We start from the raw sequence: 23,049 nt of genomic DNA, 5'->3' as shown, positions 1-23,049 counted from the left end.
ACGTGTATATTTGAAAAAAAAATCTGGGAGTAAATACCAAAATGTTATTACTGATTAGGGTAGGAATAATGATTAATGATTTTTTTTATTTTTATTTTATTTATTATTTAATTTGCTCTACCAGAGAGAGAGAGCAACCATCAAGTCCAGGACTTGAACCACAGTCAGTTATATGAGGTTCCATTGCCCCAACCATCATGCCACCTACTGGCCCTATTTAATGACTTTTTTTTTTTAATACTAAGCGTGTATTACTTTCAAAATAAACATAAAACAATGAAAACAGTTCCCTTTTTATAATAGCTTTAAAAAAAAATCTTCATTTAGGACCACATCCAAAATGGAGAATGGAACATAGACAATTCAGTCCTGGGGCCAGCAGGTGGTGTGGTGGTAAAGGCACTGGACTCCCACGTTAACCACAGTTTGAGTCCTGGACCTGGCTATCTCACTTTCCCTCTTTCTCTGGTCAAATTAAAAAATAGCAATAATAAATTTAAATTATTTTTTAAATTATCCTGTTTGTTAGCTATTCTTTTTTAACTTTTCTTGAACATAGAAATATAGGTGTGTCGGATCAGCAGCTGGCATGGTGATTAAGGGCACTTGTACTCCTGCATGATTGACCCTGGTTCGAATCTTGGATCTGGCAACTTGCGCGCACTCTCTCTCTCTCTTTCTCTTTCTCTCTCTCCTCCCCCCACCCCGGTCTAATTAAAAGAAATAAATAAATGGATAAATAAAGTTAAATAATTATTTGAAAAAATAAATATAGGTGTGAGTTCCCCTTTTATGATTTATGAAAGTAGAGGAAAGACTGTAGTGAGGTTTTTATAGTTTTCCTTTTATTTTTTTTTAAAGATTTATTTCTTTTGGGACCAGCAGATGGCGAAATGGTTACATTGTTGGACTCCCATGTAGTCTACCACGGTTTGAGTCCTGGATCCAGTGGCTTAAAAAAACATGCCAGGCGCATGTGCAAGTGTGCCCAAAATCCCGAGAAAAAAATGGAGGGGCAGGGATTGCGGCATGGTTATGCCCCCTCGGGGGTGATTTCTCTCTTTATGTCTCTCTCTCTGGCAAGCGCATGTTCCCTATAGCAAAAATGTCCCTCAAGGGAAAAAAAAAGAATTACTCATTTTAATTTTCTTTTTTTTAAAATTTACTACAGGGCACATGTACTCACTAGAGAGAAAGGGAAAATGAGAAAGCAGGCCACCAGGTCCAAGACTCACACCCTGTCGGTCATGTGGGAGTCCATCACTTTAACCACCACACCACCTACTGGCCTGAGATTTTTGTATTTTTAAGAAAAACGATTTCACAAGAAATAGTGGGGTTCTTTGGCATGTACATTTGTAACAATTTTCCTGACTATTAAGGTAGAGCACTTGGGGGCCAGCAGGTGCTGTGAAGGTTTAAGGGACTGGATCCCACATAGCCTACTGTGCAGTTCAAGTCCCAGACCTGGGGGTTTGAGAAAACACTGAATGTGTGCACGTGTGTGCGTGTGCCCAAAATCCTGAGAGGAAACTGGAGGAGAAAAGACGGAGGTGTGGCCATCCCCTCTAGGGAATGATTTCTCATTTCTACATCTCTTTCTGTTTCTTTCTTGAGAGTATGCATACCCTATGGCAAAAACTTAAAAAAAAAAAAAAAAAGACATGGAGCATTTGATTTAGTGCCCTAAGGTTTCACTTTCTCCGTGTGTGTTTGTGTGTTTTGAAATGAAAAGTTCCTTGTAGAAATACAAGATTGGATCTTTTTATAACCCTTACTTTTTTTAATTAAAAAAAAAACAAACAAACAGGAATCTAAGAAGAGGTTTGATGCGGAGGAAGAATTTAAGAAACGAGCATACCAGTGCGTAGTTCTGCTCCAGAGTAAAAGCCCAGATTTTATAAAAGCTTGGAAACTCATCTGTGACGTCTCTCGCCAAGGTGAGGTTTTGGCCTTTGATTCATCCCGCAGAAACTACGCGTATGGTTTCCTTGAGTCTTTATTCAGAATTGACTTCAAATGGCATTTTAAACTTTGAATCTGTTGGCATATAGATTTTTTTTTAAAGAATTATTTAACTTTATTTATTTAAATTTAACCAGAGAGGATTAGACCATGTGAGAAAGAGACAGAGTAAGAAAGCAAGCCGCCAGGTCCAGGACTTGAACCAAAGTCAGTCATGTGGAAGTCCAGCACCCTTAACCACCCTTAACCACCATGCCACCAGCCGTCCCTGGCAAATAGATTTTTTTAAAGATATTTTTCTGAAGCTTAAAGAAGTAATAGAAAGTTTAATGAGGCAGACAGGTGCAAAGTTGAACCTTCTTAGAAATCAGCAAAGGTGTGACCAGCAGTTAGCGTAATAGGTATGTTGCTGGACTTCCGTGTAGTTGACTGCGGTTTGAGTCCCAGACCCGGTGGCTTAAAACTCACTCTGGGCGTATGTGCGTGTGTGCCCAGGATCCCGAGAGGAGAAGGGATTACGGCGTGGCCATCCCCCCTGGGGGGTGATTTCTCGCTTTCTGTCTCTCTCTCTCTCTCTTGCGAGCACACACACACTAACGCAAAAACCTCTCCAAAAAAAGAAAAAGAAATCAGCAAAGGTTAATTAGAAAATCAAATGAAAAGGGAACAGGAAAGAGGCTACTCAAAGTAGCAGCCAACATTATGAAACACTTAGGAATGAGGTATCTAGAAATGTACAGGACGAAAATGAAAAGGAATACACAGCAGGACATAACAGAATGAATAGCGTGCCCTGCCTGTTTCTGTAGTTCATTTATTATCTTAAGGCAATTTCATATTTTCAAACCTGACAAAACTATTGTAAAGGTCATTGTGGAAAGTAAATGGATTAGAATAACCAGTAAATATGCTTTTTTTTATGTACAATACATGTTTCCTTTCTATTTTAATTCTTATACATTGTCTTTATTTGGTGACACCTGCCCCCCAGAGTTTAATAAAATCTACGACGCATTGGACATCTCTTTAATAGAGAGAGGGGAATCCTTCTATCAAGATAGGATGAATGACGTTGTAAAGGAATTTGAAGATAAAGGTAGGCACTGTACTTTCTTCTAATGTTTTATTGAAATTTTCAAGCAAGGAAAAGTCACAGTAACTTGCGCCTGTGTGTACTCACCACCCAGTTAGGACAGCCTGCCACCCTTCCCGGGCTGTGCCTCCCCATGCACCCTGCTGGCGTTCAGCTCCATTGCTGTATCTGGAACTAGTTTGGTATATCCCTCTGAAAGAGCAGACCCTCCTCCTGCCCTAAAAATCATAAGGCTTATTATTATTAATATCATATTTTTCTTTTAGTTTATTTATTTCTTCCATAAGTGAGAAAGAGCCAAACAGACAGCACCCCAACAGAGTCTTGACATGGCGAAACACCTCAGCCTTCAGCCAGTCTTGTTCATGGGCTAGCGTGTGTCCAGGGTTTTTTTGTTGTTGTTGTTTTAATTAATTAATTTTATTTATTATTACTGTTTTTTTAATTTGGCCAGAGAGAGACAGACAGACGGAGAAGGAAAGTGAGAAAGCAAGCTACCAGATCTGGGACTGAACTGTAGTAGGCCACGTGGGAGTCCAGTGCCTTAACCACTGTGCTACCTACTGGCCCCTATGCCCAGGGTTCTTAAACCAGGAACCTTCCCATGTGGGTTTGCCTTGCAGAGTATCCCCTTTATCATTGTGTCACTATCTGTCCGCAGTAGTAAATTTTTTTTAGTTCAGTGGCTTTTACTTTACTTACTTATTTATTTATGTGTTTTTGCCATAGGGCACACGTGCTCACTGGAGAAAGGCAGAGAGAGACAGTGAAAGTGAGAAGTCACTCCCTAGGGGAATGATCATGCCACAATCCCTTCTCCTCCATTATCCTCCTGGGATTTGGACACACATGCACACATACCAGGTGCAATTTTCAAGCCGCCATATCTGGAATTCATACCACTATCAGCCGTGTGGGAGTCCAGTACCTTAACCACTATTCTACCTACTGGCTCCCCAATAATAAATTTTTTAAAGAATTATTTATTTAATTTTATTTATTCATTCTTTTATTTTAATTTGACCAGAGAGAGAGAAAGTAAGAAAGCAAGCTACCAGGTCCAGGACTCAAACTGTGGTTGGCCATGTGGGGATATCCAGCACCTTACCCACCACACCACCTGTTGGTTCCCCCAAAAATAATTTTTTTTTTTTTAGAGGTTTTTGCTGTAGGGCACATGCACTCGCCAAAAAGACAGAGAGATAGAAAGCGAGAAATCACCCCCCAGAGGGATGGCTACGCTGCAGTTCTTTCTCCTCCATTCTCCTCTCAGGATCTTGGGCACGCACGCACATGCTCCCGGCATGAGTTTAAGCCACCAGGTTTGGGACTCGAACCATGGTCGACTACGTGGGAGTTCAGCGACATAGCTATTGCACTAACTGCTGGTCCCCCAAAATAATTTTTTAATACCATTAAATAGAGTTTAAATGTCTCAAGTAATTTTTTAAACTTTAGTTTTTCCAGTGTGCATATTACATTCGTTTCGTATTATTAACATCTTAAGTTCTGTTATTCTGTAGCTTTCTCTCCCCATCTCCCTTTCTTTTTTAATTTCTCTTATTGTTGACTCGACTAGAACATTTGTCTTACAGAATTTTGTGTATGTTGTTATTTAGCAAAATTACCCTCTGTATTCTAGAGAGGCTTCATTTATCCTGACCTGTGTTTTCATTTCCTTTTTTCCTTTTTTTTTTGTTGAGTTTTTGTTTTGATTGTGGGGGAGAGTGATTTTTGTTTTATTTGCAGGCTGCCACATCTAGAACTTGAACCACAGTCAGCCATGTGGAGTCCAGCACCTTAACCAGCAAGCCGTCTTGTTTGTGTTTTTATTGTCAGAGGATATGTACACTTTGCCAAAGAGAAAGTGCCTCCTAGTGGAGCAAGGTCACACCACAATTCCATTTCCTCCTTTTCTTCATCCTCTTGATTTGGGGCACACGTGCATATGCACTTGGGGTTTTTTTGTTTTGTTTTGGGGGGTCTTTTTTTTTTTTTTCCAAGCCACCAGGACTGAAATTTGAACCATGGTCAGCCATAGGGGTTTTGGCTCCCTTAACCAGTAGGTTACAGCGCCAGGCTTCTGTGGTCTTTAGGGGTTTACCTTGCTTTTGATACAAAGTACTCCATGCTTGTTTTTATACATTTCCTGTCTTAGATCTGGACCTGCCATATCTCCAAGGAAACCTGGTTCTTGGGAGAATGTGGGATAAATAAGTACCATTTTAATGGTACTTGTTAATCATAATCTAAAGGTCCTAAAGGACCATAATTTAAGATAATAAAATTTCTGGGGCTGGCAGATGGAAAGGTGGTCAAAGGAGGTGGACTGCCTGGGACTAGCAGGTGTCATGTTGGTTAAGGCACTGGACACTCCCACATGGCTGACCATGGTTTGAGTCCCAGACCTGGTAGTTTGCTTTCTCACTTTCCCTCTCTGGTCAAATTAAAATACATAGATGAATAAATAAATAATCCTCTTTTTTTTTTGAAAAAAGATGCTGGACTGACACATGGCCAGCTGTGGTCCCAGACCTGGTGGCTTGCTTTCTCTCTCTCCCTCTCTGTCTCTCTCTGATCAAAGTGGAATATAATAATAATAAAGTTAAATAAAAGAATTCTTAAAAAAAAAATTTAAAAGATAGTAAAATTTCAGTTTGGTTGTTTTTCATTGCTGAGAAAACAGGAACTTTCCAAGATCACACAGTTAAGTACGATAATACTAGGTCATCGGGAAAGTCATGTGTTTTTTACTGGAAAAATGCATCATAACTTTCCGGTGACCCAGTGTATGTAAGATTCAAACCTCGGCAATCTGGCTTCAGACCTCACGTTTTTAGCCTGTCTCTTCTATCCAAGAACTTTGCCTTTTTCATCATACATACATGAACATTTTTTTCTTTCTCTTACCCTAACTGATTAGTCCTGCTGTTTCCTACACCTTTTGACAGTGTAGCTTCTTTGAGCATGCTGTAAGAGGCTACTATAGGAATTGCACCTACTCGTAGAGGAAGATATGGCTCCAACTTGAAAATAGCACAGATTTCCATGTTCTGTGCCTGCTGGACTAGTGGACTTCAGAGAGGAGTCCTGTAAAGAGAACTGTCAAGTGTAAGATGTGTCTAGAAAACTGCCAGACTATCTGACCTGTGCCCTGACTACATCCTAAGTACCCAGACAACCCTAATGTAGCTATTTTCCAAGACCCCAGTATGGCATGATGAGAAAAAAGTGTGATGTCTTCAGCTCTCTGATAAATGTTTTCTAAAATATTTCTAGGTTAACTAAACATTTATGTAGTGTTAGAATGACTGAGCAGGGACCAGCAGGTGGTGTGGTTAAGGGTGCTGGACTCCCACATGGCCAACCATATTTCGAGTCCTGGACCTAGTAACTCACTTTCTCACTTTCCCTCTGTCTGTCTCACTCTGTACCTCTCTGGTTAAATTTAAATAAATTAAGTTAAATGAAATAATTCTTTTTTTAAAAAAAGAGAGCAATCATACTCCTTTAGGGTTCTTTCAACATTATTAATAGTTTTATTTCGTTTTGTTTTTCTAGGATTTGTGCAAGTGGATGATGGCAGAAAGATTGTGTTTGTCCCAGGGTGTTCCGTACCATTAACCATAGTAAAATCAGATGGAGGTTATACCTATGACACATCTGACTTGGCTGCTATTAAACAAAGACTACTTGAGGAAAAAGCAAATATGATAATCTATGTGGTGGATAGTGGGCAAGTGAGTTTATAGATTTGTCTACATTTTTACGTTGTCTCCTCCTAGCTAAGACAGTGTGATAAGGGTGGTGGCATTTGGTACTTAGAAAAATAAGTTTTCCCCCAAAGACTAAGATTCAAAATAATAGTTTCACGTAGGAGAAAGGACAGGATTTAGACCCAGCAAACCTGGACACTCCTCAGCTTTTCAGATTATGGAAGCAAAGTGGAAAAAGTTACTTCTCTGAACCTCAGTAGTTGTTCTTATCAGTAGTGTTGATGTGAGACCTAAAATGGAGTTGAAGTCGCTGCATGTGAGCTTGCCCTTAATTCAGTTGCTTTTATAACCTTCAAACATAGAAAGTATAGTGACAGTCTTGCTCTTCCACTTTCTTATATAGGACATTAAAAGAACAGCTTTGATAATACTTGCCTCAGGAAATTTGTGAGTGATTAGAAATTTACAAATTATTATCCCTAAGCACAAGACCCTTAAGTTATTTTAAAAGTATTATTATTATTATTAGAAAACTAGGAAGTAACTTTCTATTTCTGTTGCTTTGTAGTCTGTGCACTTCCAGACAATATTTGCTGCTGCTCAAATGATTGGTTGGTATGACCCTAAAGTAACTCAAGTGTCCCATGCTGGATTTGGTGTGGTGCTAGGAGAAGACAAGTAAGTCTGGAAAACTTGAAGATAGTAATGATAGACTCGATCCCCATGCTTGCTTAGGAGAGGCTACCTTTTATTTGATAACCATATCAGAATGAAGAGTCCAGGCCCGCAGGTGGTGTGGAAGTTAAGCCAACTGACTCCCACATGGCCAGTTCTGCAGTTCAGGTCCCAGAAACAGTGGCTGGTCCACAGTGCTTTAGTTACACAGGCTGTAATGGTGAACCCAGCTGAGCCGTTTTGTACCTTTGTCTCATCACTGCCAGAGAATGGAGCCTCTTAGGGAGATACGGACAAGTTGAATGAAAACCAGACTAGATTTAACACACTATAAAAGGTTTCTACTTCCATAGGCCTGAGCCATGAAGTCTGTTATGGTACCTACTCAAGATTTGTGTCAAAGTAGTTTTATTTTTCAGGTTTGTTTTTGTTTTTTTTCTTTTTGTTTTTAGATATTTTTGCCATAGAACTTGTACGCTTACCTGAGAGACAGCGAGAATTCCCCAGGGGGAATGGCCTCTCTGCAGTCCCTTTTCCTCCATTCTCCTCTCGGGATTTTGGGTATGCACGCACACACACCTGGTGTGAGTTTTAAGCCACCGGGTCCAGGACTTGAACCACAGTCGACCACATGGGAATCTAGTGCCTTAACCACTTCACCTGCTGGCCCCATCAGTCAAAATATTTAATGATGTAGTCCAAGCATTTAGTAAAGATTTTGTTTTTTCTTCATAGTTGAATGCTTGGTCAAAAAGTATAAATTTATTGAGATTCTAGTTGAGTTTTAAGTTTCATTGCTTTCATTTTTATTTTCATCTCAATATTGTGAGCTACATATTAATATCTATGCTTTCCGTTTTCATATTTTTCAATCATTTACCCATGTTCCACTCAATATTTATTAAGTAAAAGGATAAATACAAATATTTCTTAATATATAATCAGTTCTAAGGCCTAAAACTTTTCGCGTTTTTAACGTCTTATATTCACTAGTATCTTAGGATCATTTGCCATTTAATCAGCTTGCCTTTTTTTTTTTCAATTTAACTTTTAAAATTTTTTAAAATTTTAATTTGTCCAGAGGAGGACAGAGTGAGCGAGAGGGAAGGAGGGAAATGAGCAAGCAAGCCACCAGATCCAGGACTCGAATCACGGTCCACCATGTGGGAGTCCAGTGCCTTTAACCACTGTGTCACCTGCCAGCCCCTCAGCATGCCTCTTAAACTCTATGGCATATTAGATTTGGTAACAAGACCTAAATATTACTATCACGCAGAGGAGATAGTGTTTCCAAAACCACATGAAATAACTTGAAATATTTGGCCAATGTACAAAAGCCCTAATTGATCATATATAAAAGGTACATTAGGAGCCTGGAGATTAAGGGAGCTGGATTCCACATGGCTAACCACACAGTTCAGATCTCAGCCCCTGCGGCTTATAAATCACATGGGCAGCATGTGCATGCCCCATTTCCTGACAGGGTGGAGAAATGGAGGAGAAGGACTGCAGCAGGAACATGCCCCATTGGGGGTTGCTTTCTCCCTCGATTTCTTCCTTTCTCTCTCAAGAGAGTTCACATGCCCTTTGGCAATTACAAATAAACAAATAGAAGATGGATTACCTAATCCTATCAAGGTGTAGGGTTTGTTTGTTTGTTTTTAAGTTAATTCTTTTTTATCTTGTCATGAAAGACATGTGAGAGAAACACAGAGGCGACCCCGACAGAGTGCTAGCACCACAGCCAACTCCAGTCTCAGCCGTCCTGGTCATGGGTACACATATACCAGGCCTGTTCCAAGAAGCCCTGCTACGTGAACTCAGGACCCTGCCCATATGGGTCTGTTGTGATAGCACTATGCTACCGACTGACTCCCATATATTTTACATTTTCATTTAATGCCAGAGGACATGTGCATACACTAGAGAGAGAGAGAGCGTGAGGGACTCCCAAGCAGAGCCTGGACATTCCAGGTTTCCCTCCAGTTCTCCATCCCAACAGGATCCTGGGCATACATGTGCACACCCACAGGTTTTTCCAGTCAAAAGGCCAGGCTGTGTGAGCTCTGGCCTCCTCTTGTGCCTAACTTCTGTGTATAGGAGCCACTCCTCACAATACTATTTTAGACACAAAGTATATGGAGGTCAAAGATGTGCTTATAAACATTTCCAATAATAACATGATTTGGGGGGGAGTGGTACTTGTTTGGAGTCAAAAGACAGTTGGGTCCTTTTTATGGTGTTTATAGTCCTAACAAAGTGCTTGAAAACTAACCAGTCAGGGGCCAGCCAGTGACATGGTGGATTGGGATGGCTGGATCGCACGTGGCCAACTGCATAATTTGAGTCCCAGACCCAGCAACTTGAAAAAACAGACTGGAGGTGGGGTGGGCAACTGGTGACATAGTGGTTAAGGTGCTGGACTCCCACATGGCCAACCGTGGTTTGAGTCCCAGGCCTGGTGGCTTGCTTCCTCACTTTCCCTCTCTTTGTCTCTCTCTGGTGAATTGAAAAACAATAGTAATAATAAATAAAATTAAATAATTTTTAAAAAATAGACTGGGTGCTTGAGTGTGCATGCCCAAAATCTTAATAGTGGAGGAGAAATTATGGCATGGCCATCCTACCTGAGGGTTGCTTTCTCACTGCCCCTGCTTCTGTCTCTCTCTTTTGAGTAGGCACGCCCTATAGCAAACTTTTTTAATGAAATAAAACAGCCAATCACTTTTAAAAATTATTTAAATATTGCTTATAGTACCTTTTTTCTTTCTTAATGGGTGTAAAGTAGGTTGGCACTTTTGTTTATTAAAATCTATTGGTATTCCAGATGTCCTCATAATAGAACCACTGGTGGAAGTAGACACACACAGTAAACTTCAAGGCAGGTGTAGGTAGGGAGTAACAAAAAGGATCTTTTATTGCAAATTAGAGGCATTAAGGGAGGTTCCCGTTAGCCTTTTAGCTTTATGATGAGTTTCATTTCATCAGAGATTGGGAAATTGTTGGACACTGAAGAAAGCTATAGCATAAAGTCATGGAAATATTTAGAGTATTTATGCAATAATAAAGGAGTTTTAATTCTGTGAGAAAGGACAAGTAGATCCTTCCTAAGGCAAACTGATAATAAAATTGTAGTAGGAAGTACTGCATTATTTTGGTAGGTATTGTGTTAGAAGTGCATGCTTCTTTTGTACTCTTGGTGCATTTGAAGGATTTTTAACCAAATAAAGGAAGAAAATAAATTACATATTTGATGTCCTGCAATTTATCTGTCTAATAGGTGTTAAGAGATTCCAGTTTTCTCAAAATGCTTCAATAGTGCAGCTGCCAGGCCAGTGCTCGTGAGGGCTTTTGCCCCATTTACAGAGTCTCGTTTCAGCAGACCTGAAGGGGGTCCTGGTGTCCTGTTCTTTTTAAATCCTCCAGCCGACTCTGATAAGCATCCAGGATGCATTACCACTAAACAAGAGGAGTCTCGCCATGTAGAGAAATACAAATAAGTTCCAGTAAAGAATTCTTCCCAAACAATTCTAATGCAAACGTGTTTTTAAACAAGATAAAACAGCTAAACTGAACTTTGTGTTCCAGGAAAGTGAGCGAGCTTTCACCTGTTAGGGAATGTGGTAAAGGAGAACACCTAGTAATGGGACTGGGGCTGGGGCCTAGGCTGAGTTGGGGCTCCAGATGCGCACACTCAGAACGCCGCGTCCCTCCCCGGTTGCCAGCTGGAGTGAGGTTGTGTTACGCTGGCATCAGGCCCTCGTAATTGTTCTCAGGGGAAGCATAAATCTTAGAGATTTCAACAGGCATATATTGCCATTTGTGATCAGGTCCCTCAAACCTTCACTTTCAGAGATTTCTAAGTTAACCCTTTCAAAATTTATTTGATTAAGACTTTTCAATGTTTTTAGGAAGAAGTTTAAAACACGTTCGGGTGAAACAGTACGCCTCCTAGACCTTCTAGAGGAAGGATTAAAACGATCTATGGACAAATTGAAGGAAAAAGAGAGAGACAAGGTAAGACAAGGCTTTATCGGCGTCGTGGGTCCTGTTCCTCATGTTATAATTTATCTTCATTTTTGCTTTCCTTGAGAGAACTGAGTAAAATTGTGAGGCGTTCAGTCCACGGAGGGCAGGCTTATGTTCAGATTTTATTGCATAGTAAGTTTGTTTCTTGAACTGCCGAGTATTTATCTTGAAAATACAGTTCTCAGCAATGACATGAGGCCTTTGTTAATGGGACATAGTGCCGGAGCTGCGTAATGGCAGTCCCTGCTGGTGGGAGAAGGTTACAGACAAAGGGGGTTTGATTCTGCAGCGGAGTCCACATCTGCCGAGTTCCTTCTCGAGCATTTGTAGAGTCGCCATAGCAGGCACCTCTTACCACCCAGGGCAAGTTAGCAACACAGGCAACATGATTGGGCTTTTGGGGCACCCTTAGAAAAGTTAGCAACACAGGCAACATGATTGGGCTTTGGGGGCACCCTTTTAAGGGGCATGGGTTGGGTATGTGTGGAATTTGCAGGAATTATATCAAAATGAAGTAAAGTTAACCAAAAAAAAAAACATTTTTAGTTTATTTCTTCCATGAGTGAGAGAGACAGAGAAAGGCCCCCCAGTAGGATCTTCTTTGTGCAGTCCATCCCTAGCTGAGGTTGGACTGAATCACAGGCACACTTGTAAGGACCTAGTGTGCTCAGGGATGTCCCAGAATGTGAGCCCAGGGTCTTTCCCAGGTGAGTCCGGTTGCTCCACTACCTGGCTTTCCTCTGCCATAACTTAATTGCCAGAGGGCACATGTACTCATCTGAAAGAGACAGAAAGAGGGAGAAAGTATCCCCTAATGGGGTGTGATCACTACCCCTTTTTTTTTTTTTTTTTTTTTTTTGAGAGGTTTTTGCTATAGGGCGCATGTGCTCCCCAGACAGACAGAAAGCGAGAAATCACCCCCCCAGGGGGGATGGCCACGCCACAATCCCTTTTCCTCCATTCTCCTCTTGGGATCTTGGGCATGCACCCACACGCGCCCGGCATGAGTTTAAGCCACCAGGTCTGGGACTCGAACTGCAGTTGACTACATGGAAGTCCAGCGACATAGCCAACATTATGCTAACTGCTGGTCCCCCCACTATCCCTTCTTACTTCTCTATTCTATTGGGATATTGGGCACATAGGTACACGTGCTATTGGATATGTTTCTCAAGGCTCCATGACTGGGATTCAAACCATATGGTCAGTCATGTGGGGTCCAGCATGTGGCTTGAAAAACATGCCAGGTGTGGGTGGGTGTGAGTGTGTGACCAAAATCCCAACAGGATAGAGAAGTGAAGACGAGATTATGGCATGACCACTTCCTTCTAGGGAGTGCTTTCTCCCTCTTACTTTGTCTGGTGAGCGCACACATCTCTGGCCAGTTCTTTTGAAAAAGGATGAGAGTGGCAGGGAGAAGTCAAGGATTAAGGTGTAAAAGGTCTTAAGTCTTCCCTTCAGAGCATAAAGTGATATTTCGAAATGAACACACTACTATAAACACAAGAGTAAACTTCACAAGGGAGGGGGCAGAGTCGGATTAAGAGGTAGACATGAAAAAATCAAACACAACAAAAGTCCTTTGAGGACAAGCCCGCTGGCTGAAATAAATGACCGATAGCCCAGAGAGCATGAAGGCAGGCCATCGGCTGCATCCTCTCCACCTGCTCCTCTCCACTGCCAGCAGAATGAAGTGTCATTTTTTTCCTCTACTTCCAGTAGATTGTTGCCAAGTCTACCCAGCTGGTATCTCCAAAGTACTTTTGCCATTTAATCCTGGCATAGGCACACCTGGCACAATCCATTGAAGAGTGGAAAGGCTAGTCACTTAATTTGTTTAGTCTGCCTGCTGACAAAAACTGCTTTGACTTTATTTGACTTCCCTAGCTAATTTTTTAAGTTAATTTGCATATGGTAAAATGCACAGCTTGATGAATTTTTACTTATATACCACCCAATTGAGACTTATTTCTATCAACCAAGAAATTTTCTGATCACTATAAATCATTTTATGTATTCTGGAATTTTTTCATTCTATGAGAGAGAAAGGCATCCTTTAATAGGGTCTCCATGCCACAATCCACCCCCAATCTTAGCCAGCCCAGTGCACAGCCACAAGCACATGGCCTGTCACTTGGGAGGTGAGTCTGCTGATATGAATCCAGGACATTTTACACGAGCGTCCAGGTGTGTGACTGCTGCACACAGCCTGGCCCCGCAGTTCGCAGTTCTTTTTTTTTTCTTCTTCTTCTTTTTCTTTTTTTGGAGAGGTTTTTGCTATAGGGTAAGTGCACTTGCCAGAAAGACAGAGAGACAGAAAGCGAGAAATCACCCCCCAGGGGGGGATGGCGACACTGCAATCCTTTCTCCTCCATTCTCCTCTCAGGATCTTGGGCATGCACGCATAAGCGCCTGGCATGAGTATAAGCCACCAGGTCCGGGACTCGAACCACGTCAACTGCATGAGAGTCCAGCGACATAGCCATTACGCTAACTGCTGGTCCCGGCCCCGCAGTTCTTTAAATTGCTGAGTAGAATTTGTTGTATGAATGTGCCACGTTTTGGTTATCTGTTCTCCTGTTGATGAACATTAGGATTGTCTCCAGTTCTTGGCTATCGTGTATAAAAAGTTCATTTGAACATCGTTGTTGAAGCCCGTCTGGAGACATGTGTTCTGTTTCTTTTTGGTATATGTCCAGACATGACATTGCTGGGCTGGAGGGTCGGCCCGTGCTGACGTTTAGTCCATGTCATGGAGGAGAGCGCTGTAGCCATTATATACTCGTATGCTCCTGCTAATATGTGGGCGTTCTGTTGGCCTTTTTCTTAGACTTTCTGATGAGTAAGTAATAGCATCTTATTATGGCTAAGATATGCATTTTCCTGATGAATAATGATTCTGATGCCTTTTCTTAAGCTTATTGGCCACTTAGTTGTGAGAAGTCTTACTGGAAAATGTATATTGGCCTTTTGTGAAGAGTCTGGGTTTTTTTTTTTTTTGATTTTTGTTATGTTTCTGCTTTAAACCATCCATATCCCTTATATTTACCCACATGTTTACCTTTTCCTGTATATTTTATGCCTTCCTGAGATTTTTTCACCTTTGGGGTTATTTTCCTTCAGTTTAAAGATCTCCTTAACTATTTTTTGGTAGCATAGATCTGCTGGTGACATTTTGATAACACTTGTTTGAAAAGAAATAATTGTCAGATGGGCCTGGCAGGTGGTGTGATGGTTAAGGGTGCTGGACTCCCACATGAAAAACTGTGGTTCAAGTCCCAGACCTGGCAGCTTGCTTTCTCCTTTTCTCTCTCTCTCACTCACACTTGCTCTCATTCTGTCCCTCTCTGGTCCAATAAACAAACTAACAAGTTACATAAAATATTCTTTAAAAAGAAAAGAATTCATTGTCGGAGAGAAAGATGGGGAAAGGGAGAAAACACTCCACAGTGGGACATGCCCATGCCACAGTTCCTTCTCCGCATCGCCACCTGTCAGCATTGGGCACGCACATACAGCTGGTGTAGTTTTCAAACTGCCAGGGCCGGGATTCAAGCCCTGGCTTCCTTAACCACTTGGCTGTGGGGCCAACTCCAAAAAACTCTCTTTTTGTCACTGACTGGGAATAATGTCTGTGTTAGATACAGGGTTGTACTTAGCAGCTGTTTTCTTTCAGCATTTTAAAGATAGCACTCCATTGTCTCCAATTTCCATAGTTTCTTTCTTTCTTTTTTTTTTTTGGAGAGGTTTTTGCTATAGGGTGCGTGCACTCGCCAGAGAGACAGAGAGACACCTTATAGTGATTTGGAAAATGCCTTCAGGGGAAAAGCCAGGTGAAGGTGGAACTGATAGCCTGTGTTTCCCTTCTCTGGAGAATTACAGCCTGGGCTAGTCCTGTAGCCCAGAGGTTAGAACTTGTACTGAGGGATCCTGAACCCACATGGCTGGCAGGATTGGGTCCTGACCCTGGTGGCTTTTCAGACACACCGTGTGTATGTACATGTACATGCACACGTATGTACATGCCCCAAATCCTGACAGGATAGAGAAATGGAAGAAGAATTGTGGCATGATCGTGCCCTTTTGGAAGATGCTTTCTCTCCCACCAGCCAATTCTCATGTCCCTGGCAATTAAGAAAAGTTAAAGCCCCTGAAACTTTGTGTTGATGTTCTCGTTGACTTCAAATAGTTATTCCACACATTTTACCCAGCTTTTTAGTAGTTGCTTTGGATGGAAAGGTTTGTCTGCCCCAAGCTACTCTATTGTGAGCAGATCACAAATCCCTAAGTACTTACTCATGGCCCAGTGATGCTTCAGATCCACGACCAAGTATTAGTGAGATGGTGCTCGAGTTCCTGCATTCATTTCCGATACCTGAGCTTTTCAGCTACGTGACCCTGGGGTCTTTGGTTGGTTGGTTGTTTACTGTATTATTTGTTTCCCTTTTATAATTTTTATGTTTGTGGCATGAAGTAGATATAAACTAATAATCAGTGCTTCGAGTTTCATGTTTACCGAACACATGGGAAAGTATTCAAGCTGATGCTTGACATTTCATGGATTAAGTTTCTCATGGAGACATTTCCTTACTGTGCACATTTGATGCATTTTATATTTTCATTGTTGTCTTTGTACATGTGCCTGTGAAGTTCTACCTCATTGTCAATGCTTACTAACATTTATTGATATAGGGGGCCGGCAGCTGGCATGGTGGTTGAGAGCACTGGACTCTCACATGGCCAACCACAGTTTGCGTCCCAAACCTAGCAACTTACTTTCTCACTTTTCCCTCTCTCTGTGTCACTCTGTCCCTCTTTGGTCCAAGTAAAGTAAATAAATAAAGTTCAATAAAATAAGTAAATAATGTTTGTTGGTATAGAAAAGAAAGTTTATTGATAGAAGAGTTCCATTGGCTACTCCCTACATTCTCCCGTCTGGGAGACCCCAGGACCAAGGCAGCGGTCAGTAAGCTGTGAGATATTTGCTTTACCCGAAGGTCCTGACTGCCGAGGAGTTGAAGGCTGCTCAGACGTCCGTGGCTTATGGCTGTATCAAGTATGCTGACCTTTCCCACAACCGGCTGAATGACTACATCTTCTCCTTTGACAAAATGCTGGATGACAGAGGGAACACAGCTGCTTACTTGTTGTATGCCTTCACGAGGATCAGGTACGTGTAGACAGGAGCTGTTTTATTGTGACTCAAACGAGGTCGTACTTACATGCTCCAGAATACCTCGTCTAGTTGTGTGTGAATATCTTCGGACATACTTCTTCATTTCGAAGTGCAGGTTATCCCTGAATCCCCAAACCCTCCCTTTTTACCCTGGCAGATACCCCTCCTAGGCATGCTTGCTTAATACTGGGGTGGCGTCAGCTAAAAGAATTACATTCTCATCTGTCCCATTATGAAATGCTCTAGACCAGATTATTAGTTTTCCCTAATAGTGTGCCTTTTAATAACATACTTGGTGTATTTTGGGTTTTGTTTTTTTGGAGTTTTTTTGAGAGAGATTTTTGCTATAGGGTGCTCACCAGAGAGACACAGAGACAGAAGGCAAGAAATCACCCCCTCCCCGGGATGATAACCAAGCCACAATCTCTTCTCCAAAATGCTCTCAGGATTTTGAGCACACAAGCACACACACCTGGCATGAGTTTTAAGCCGCCAGGTCTGGGGCAAACTATGGTAGACTGTGGGAGTCCAGCAACATGAACATTACTCCATTAGCTGGTCCCATACTTAGTTTTTAGGTTTCGTTTTTTGGTTTTTGCTGTAGGGCATGTGCACCTGCCAGAGAAAGAGAGAGAGAGAGAGGGAAAATGAGAAATGGCCTACAGGAGGCTTGGCCACACTGCAGTCCTTTCTCTCCCATTCTCCTCTTGGGATTTTGAGCACACATGCACACACACCAAAAGTAAGTTTCAAGCTACCAGGTCTGGGATTTGAACCACAATTGGCCAGGTAAGAGTTCAATGCCTCAACCACTTCCCATCTGCTGGCCTTAAGAATTTATTTATGTACTTTAAAAAGGATTATTTTTCTTTTTTCTTGTTGACGAGAGGGACAGAGCAAGAGAGAGCAAGCGAGAAAGTAAGAAAGCAGGCTACCAAAAGTCCAGGACTTGAACCACAGTCAGCTATGTGGGAGTCCAGTGCCCTTAACCACCACACCACCTGCAGGCCCCAAGAATTTATTTATTTATTTATTTTGTTTGTTTGTTTTTTGGAGAGGTTTTTGCTATAGGACGCATGCACTTGCCAGACAGACAGATAGAGACAGAAAGCGAGAAATCACCCCTCAGGGAAGATGGTCACGCCGCAATCCTTTCTCCTCCATTCTCCTCTCGGGATCTTGGGCACGCACGCACACGCGCCCGGCGTGAGTTCTAAGCCACCGGGTCCGGGACGTGAATCGCGGTCGACTACGTGGGAGTCCAGCAACATAGCCATTACACTAACTGCTGGTTCCCAAGAATTTATTTTTAATTGATGATACTGTCTGAGTTTTACCTGCCACTTTCTGAGTCAGGAGACCTGAACATGCCTAAGCAAAAGGAACAGTGGTGGCTGCCCGGTTGTTTCAGGTCTATCGCACGTCTGGCCAACATTGATGAAGAGATGCTCCGGAAAGCCGCTCGAGAGACCAAGATCATTTTGGACCACGAGAAGGAATGGAAATTAGGCCGATGCATTTTACGGTTCCCTGAAATTCTGCAGAAGATTTTAGATGACTTATTTCTCCATACTCTCTGTGACTATATCTATGAGCTCGCAACTGTTTTCACGGAGTTCTATGATAGCTGCTATTGCGTGGAGAAAGATCGACAGACTGGTGAGTATCTCGTCCAGTGGCCATGTCGGGGATGCGGCTCCTTCAAGGCATTTGCGTTCTGTGGGGTGGTTCTCCAGTGTGTGTTCTTCCTGGAAGCTTCCTCTCCCCCTCCAAACAGTTAAACAGTGATCCATGACAGAGTACACAAAATTTGACACGGCTAATAAAAGCAGAAATGGAATCTGCCCAATTAGTCTGTTTCTCTACCCTCAGGCACATAGGATAGAACTTTAGGACACACCAACACACACACATACAAAATTGGGAGACACTGGGAGTAGGACTTTTCCAACAAAAGTGATGTGTCCAAGGATCCCACAATCAGTCTTTGAGTGATCATGATGATAGAAACTGCCCACAGAAAACAATTGATATCTTTTCTTACTTTAAGCTTGCTGTTCTTGGTCATGTTACGTACTTATTGAAGTGAATTGAATTAATATGATATAAATAAAATAATTTTTTTCTTCTCTGGTCAAATTAAAAAATATAAAGTTAAACAATTCTTTTTAAAATTATTTTATTTAACTTTATTGTTTATTTATTTTAATTTGACTAGAGAGCAACAAAGTGAGAGAGAGAAAGAGAGAGAAAGGAAGCCACCAGGTCCAGGACTCAAACATTGGTCAGCCATGTGGGAGTCCAGTGCCCTTAACCACCACACCACCCGACAGCCCCAAATAAAATAATTCTTTAAAAAATAAATTAAAGGTAATATTTACACTTTTTTTTTAAAATTAATTTGTTAGAGGGCACATGTGCACAACCAGGGGGAGAGGGAGGCAGCTCCCCCTATGGGGCGTGTTCACACAACAATCCTTTCTCCGTTTCTCCATCCTGTTGGGATTTGAGGCATGCCTGCAAGCACACGCAACATGTTTTCCAAGCTGCCAGCTCTGAGATTTAAACTGCAGTCAGCTGAACTGTGATTCAGCTTCCATAACTACCAGGCCATGGGCTGGCCCAAAATGTACAGATTTAATCGGTGCAGGCCTTATGTTCCAGTTTTTTTTGTGTGTGGGGGGGGTCATTTTATTCAATTTTATTTATTTAACTTTGATCAGAGAGGGACAGAGCAAGAGAGCGAGCAAGAAAGGAAGCAATCTGCCAGCTTCAGGACTTGAACCGCATTCAACCATGTGAGAGTCCAGTGCCCCTAACCACCACGTCACCTGCTGGCCCATATATTTCATATCTTGATTCTCAGTTAAAAACTTATTACTTGGGATCAAGGGAATATAATGCTTATGTCACTAGACTCCCATGTAGTTGACTGTGGTTCAGGTCCTGGACCCAGCAGTTTAAAACTCACACTGGGCACGTGTGCATGCATGACCAAGATCCTGAGAGGAGAGTGGAGGAGAAGGGATTGTGGCATGGCCATCCCCCCAGGGAGATGATTTCTCGCTCTCTGTCTCTCTGGTAAGCGCATGTGCCCTTACAGCAAAAATCTCTCTTAAAAAAAAAAAAAAGAAAAAGAAAACTGATGCCTTTAATTCTTAGTTTGTCTCTTTCCATAGTGTAGGGCAGCAGTCCCCAGGCCATAGACTAATGACACTCTGTCGGGCTGTGCAGTGGGGGTTGGGCAGCAGGCGAGCAAAATGTCTGTGTTGGTAGCCTCTTCCTGTCACTGATGTGGCCACCCGGGCCCTGCCTCTGGCCAGATCAGTGGCAGTATTGGGTTCTCATGGGAGCAAGGACCCTCTTGCTATATGGTTGATTGTTGTATAGTGTGGTCATGGTGGAAATGGGGTGCCTGGTGAATGTGGTGTGCTGAGGTCATCTCAGGACCAATCTTACCCCCTCCCCTCATCTGTCCATCTGTGGAGGGATAGTCTCCCCTGAGGCTGGTCCCTGGTGCCAGGAAAGCTGGGGACTGCTAGTTTAAGCTGAGGCAAGTCTACTTAAAGCCTAAAACACTTGTGCGTTAGGCTGTTCCCTAATAGCCTAGTAGATCTCTGATGATGAATTTCAGAACGGAAAACAAGGCCTGTAATCTCTTCTTTTCTCCATCTTCTCAGGTAAAGTCCTGAAGGTGAACATGTGGCGGATGTTGCTCTGCGAAGCAGTCGCTGCTGTCATGGCCAAGGGGTTTGATATCCTGGGAATAAAACCTGTGCAGAGGATGTAGTCCTCCCTAGGTGTGAACACCATGTGTTTTTACCAAAGTGGCCATCTGCACTGTTTGCTTTTTTACAATCATGTGGATACAAAAACAAGTAAAGAAAACTTGTCAACTATTTCTGCACACTGGTTCATTTTTTCTTTTTAACGTTCGTTTCTTCCTTGAGTGAGAGAGATAGATAGAGCATCCCCACAGGGTTTCAGACCATGATCCAGTCCTGATTCTGAACATGCGTATGCCCAGCACACAGGGAAGTCTCCGGGCTTGAACTGTAAGCTACTGAGTCCAGGACTCAAACCACAGTCGACCATGTGGGAGTCCAGCGCTTTAACCACCACACCACCTGCTGGCCTCAACCACTAGAATTCTAAAAAAGAAAATCACTTTCACAAATAGGCTTATTTCTTACTGAGCATTAAACAAAAATGATTTGGTGAAGGCTGTGGAATAACAGGATGTGTGTACAAGAGTCCATTGGCTTGTCAGGTAGTTTTCATTAATTCTAGCCAGCGAAGAAATCCCAGTCACTGAGCTCTGCTAGGCACCAAGAACTGAACACACCTCACTCTCCCCTTTGTTCCTAATTCCACTTTTCTTTGTAAGTGACACAACTAAGGCTCCACAGAGCCCTGAATTGCTCAGGAACAGAAACCACAGTTCGTACCTATGCATGCCTGACTCCCAAAGGCGTCTTTTAGTGAGAGAGAGCATTGGCAATGTCACAGACCTGGGCTCAGGGGAAGGGGACAAGAAAACAGTTAATCTGAAGTTTCAGATTAACTCAGCATCTCATCTGCTGTATGCCAATCCCAGTTGCAAGAGAAGGTGGGAAAGTATGAATAAGCTTAAAAGAAGAGAAGTGGTGCAGCCCTAGGACCTGATAGCGCTGTCCGTGGTGCTAACCACGCACCAAGGTCTTCGGCGCCCATGTTGCTGTCCTTGGTGCTGCCGAGAGGTATTCCCTCCACCACACCCGCAAAGCTCAGGAAGGGTCCGCGGAGTGAAAGCAGGTTTAAAAGCATAAGCGAGAATTCAAACAACACGAGCTGCGGCTCCTGCGGAGGTGGTGACGGAACCTTAGGTTCGCAGCCTGCTGTCACCATTCGCACTTAAGAGCCCAACCCGAGACTTTCTTGCTGTCTGTTAGAACAAGTTCAGGGGTTCAGCGCAGCTAATGGGCTAGAGCAGCGCTACATGGAAAGCGCAGCTGTGGCTCACAGGCCATTGACTGCGGCAGTGGGGCCTTACACTTCGGCCATCCCTGGCTTTCAGTCTTCCTCCCCAATTTTTCCTTTGCAAGCTCTCAGTCCTGTGAATGCTCTTTCTGAAAACTTCGTGGTTGCTCCGCTTAATCATCTGCATGCCACTTCCATGGCCACAGCGGCATTGCCACTGCTGCTGTTGCATCCTCACTAGTTTTGACCACCATTTTTTTCTCTTCCGGTGGGGGGGTGGGGGGGATGCATTCTCATGAGCATGGCATGGCTCAGTCCCTTCTCCATTTCTCTGTCCTGTCAGAATATGGGGTATGCACACACATGCACCCAGCCTGTTTCTGAAGCCAATGGGCTGGCATCTGAATGGTTGGCCATGTGGGATCCAGCTTCCATAACGACTAGGCTATAGAGCTGGCCCGTAACTGTCATTTTTTGGTATAATCACGTTCACAACAGAACTTCCAGTGCAATAACTAGGTCAAAGTACGGATTTGTTGTTGAATGTCTTGTCAAAATATCGGTGCCAATTTGCTGCTTCCCAGACTTGATCAGTCCCACTCTCTGGGGACAGAATCTCTAACAGCAAGATATTTATGTAAAAGAAAGCAAAACTGTTCAATTTTATTGTATATAAACTATATCTCAATAAAAAAGATTGACCGAAAGGATTATATAAAAATCCAAACGGGCTGGCAGGTGGCGTGGTTAAGGTGCCAGACTACCATGTGGTCAACCACAGTTCAAGTCCCAGACCTAGTGGCTTGCTTTCTCACTTTCCCTTTTTCTAGTCAAATTAAAATAATAAATAAAAATAATTCTTTTTTTAAATAAAAAAGAAAGCTAACGCTGAAGAACACTAGTAGGCACCATGGCTGCAGTGTGTGTGGTGCTTCAAAACAAAGCTTTGGGGCCAGCAGATGGCGTGTTGGTGCTGGACTCCCACATGGTTGACTGCAGTTCCAGGAGGGACACAGTGGCTTGAAACACGCTGGGCATGGGGTATGTGGGGTCCCAAAACCCTGAGAGGAGAATGGAGAGGGATTGTGGTGTGGCCACCCTCTCTTGGGAGGTGATTTCTCTCTTCCCTCTCTGGTGAGCTCACCTTCCCTGTGGCAAACACCTAAAAAACACAAAAATCTCTGAGGTAGAGTCTCTGCCACAGAGGAGATGGTGAGACCCAGAGAGACCAAGGTGCTTGCCCCAGTTTCTAAGATTCTCAGAGTCAGGTAAGCTCTCCAGGCCACTCAGCAAGCACGTGGCACAGCAAGGACAGAAACCTCTTCTGCAGAGACACGCGGTCGCCGGGGCCCAAGGGAGTGCCAGGGGTCACAGAATGATGGGGTGGGGAAGAGTTCAGAACAGGCTGCGTCTGCGCGCAGGGCGGGAAGGGGGCT

At 42.9% G+C, this 23,049-nt stretch overlaps 1 protein-coding gene across 1 annotated transcript in view; it reads left to right on the top strand.

Moving 5' to 3' along the window:
- RARS1 (arginyl-tRNA synthetase 1) overlaps nt 1-20,553 on the top strand; it is a 34,024-nt gene extending 13,471 nt beyond the window's left edge. The window contains exons 8-15 of the mRNA XM_006148367.3: nt 1,811-1,940; nt 2,957-3,061; nt 6,620-6,798; nt 7,343-7,452; nt 11,361-11,466; nt 16,476-16,648; nt 18,066-18,313; nt 20,335-20,553. Of these exons, the coding sequence (XP_006148429.1) occupies nt 1,811-1,940; nt 2,957-3,061; nt 6,620-6,798; nt 7,343-7,452; nt 11,361-11,466; nt 16,476-16,648; nt 18,066-18,313; nt 20,335-20,444 (1,161 nt within the window). The 3' untranslated portion in view covers nt 20,445-20,553. The remainder of the gene's footprint in view (nt 1-1,810; nt 1,941-2,956; nt 3,062-6,619; nt 6,799-7,342; nt 7,453-11,360; nt 11,467-16,475; nt 16,649-18,065; nt 18,314-20,334) is intronic.
- Nucleotides 20,554-23,049: the final 2,496 nt, after the last annotated feature.

Source organism: Tupaia chinensis, unplaced genomic scaffold (genome assembly GCF_000334495.1).
Source record: "Tupaia chinensis unplaced genomic scaffold, TupChi_1.0 Scaffold000234_1, whole genome shotgun sequence".
Taxonomy (NCBI): Eukaryota; Metazoa; Chordata; class Mammalia; order Scandentia; family Tupaiidae; genus Tupaia; species Tupaia belangeri.
Note: the sequence above shows the minus strand (reverse complement) of the source record. Positions and strands in the feature narration are given on the sequence as shown.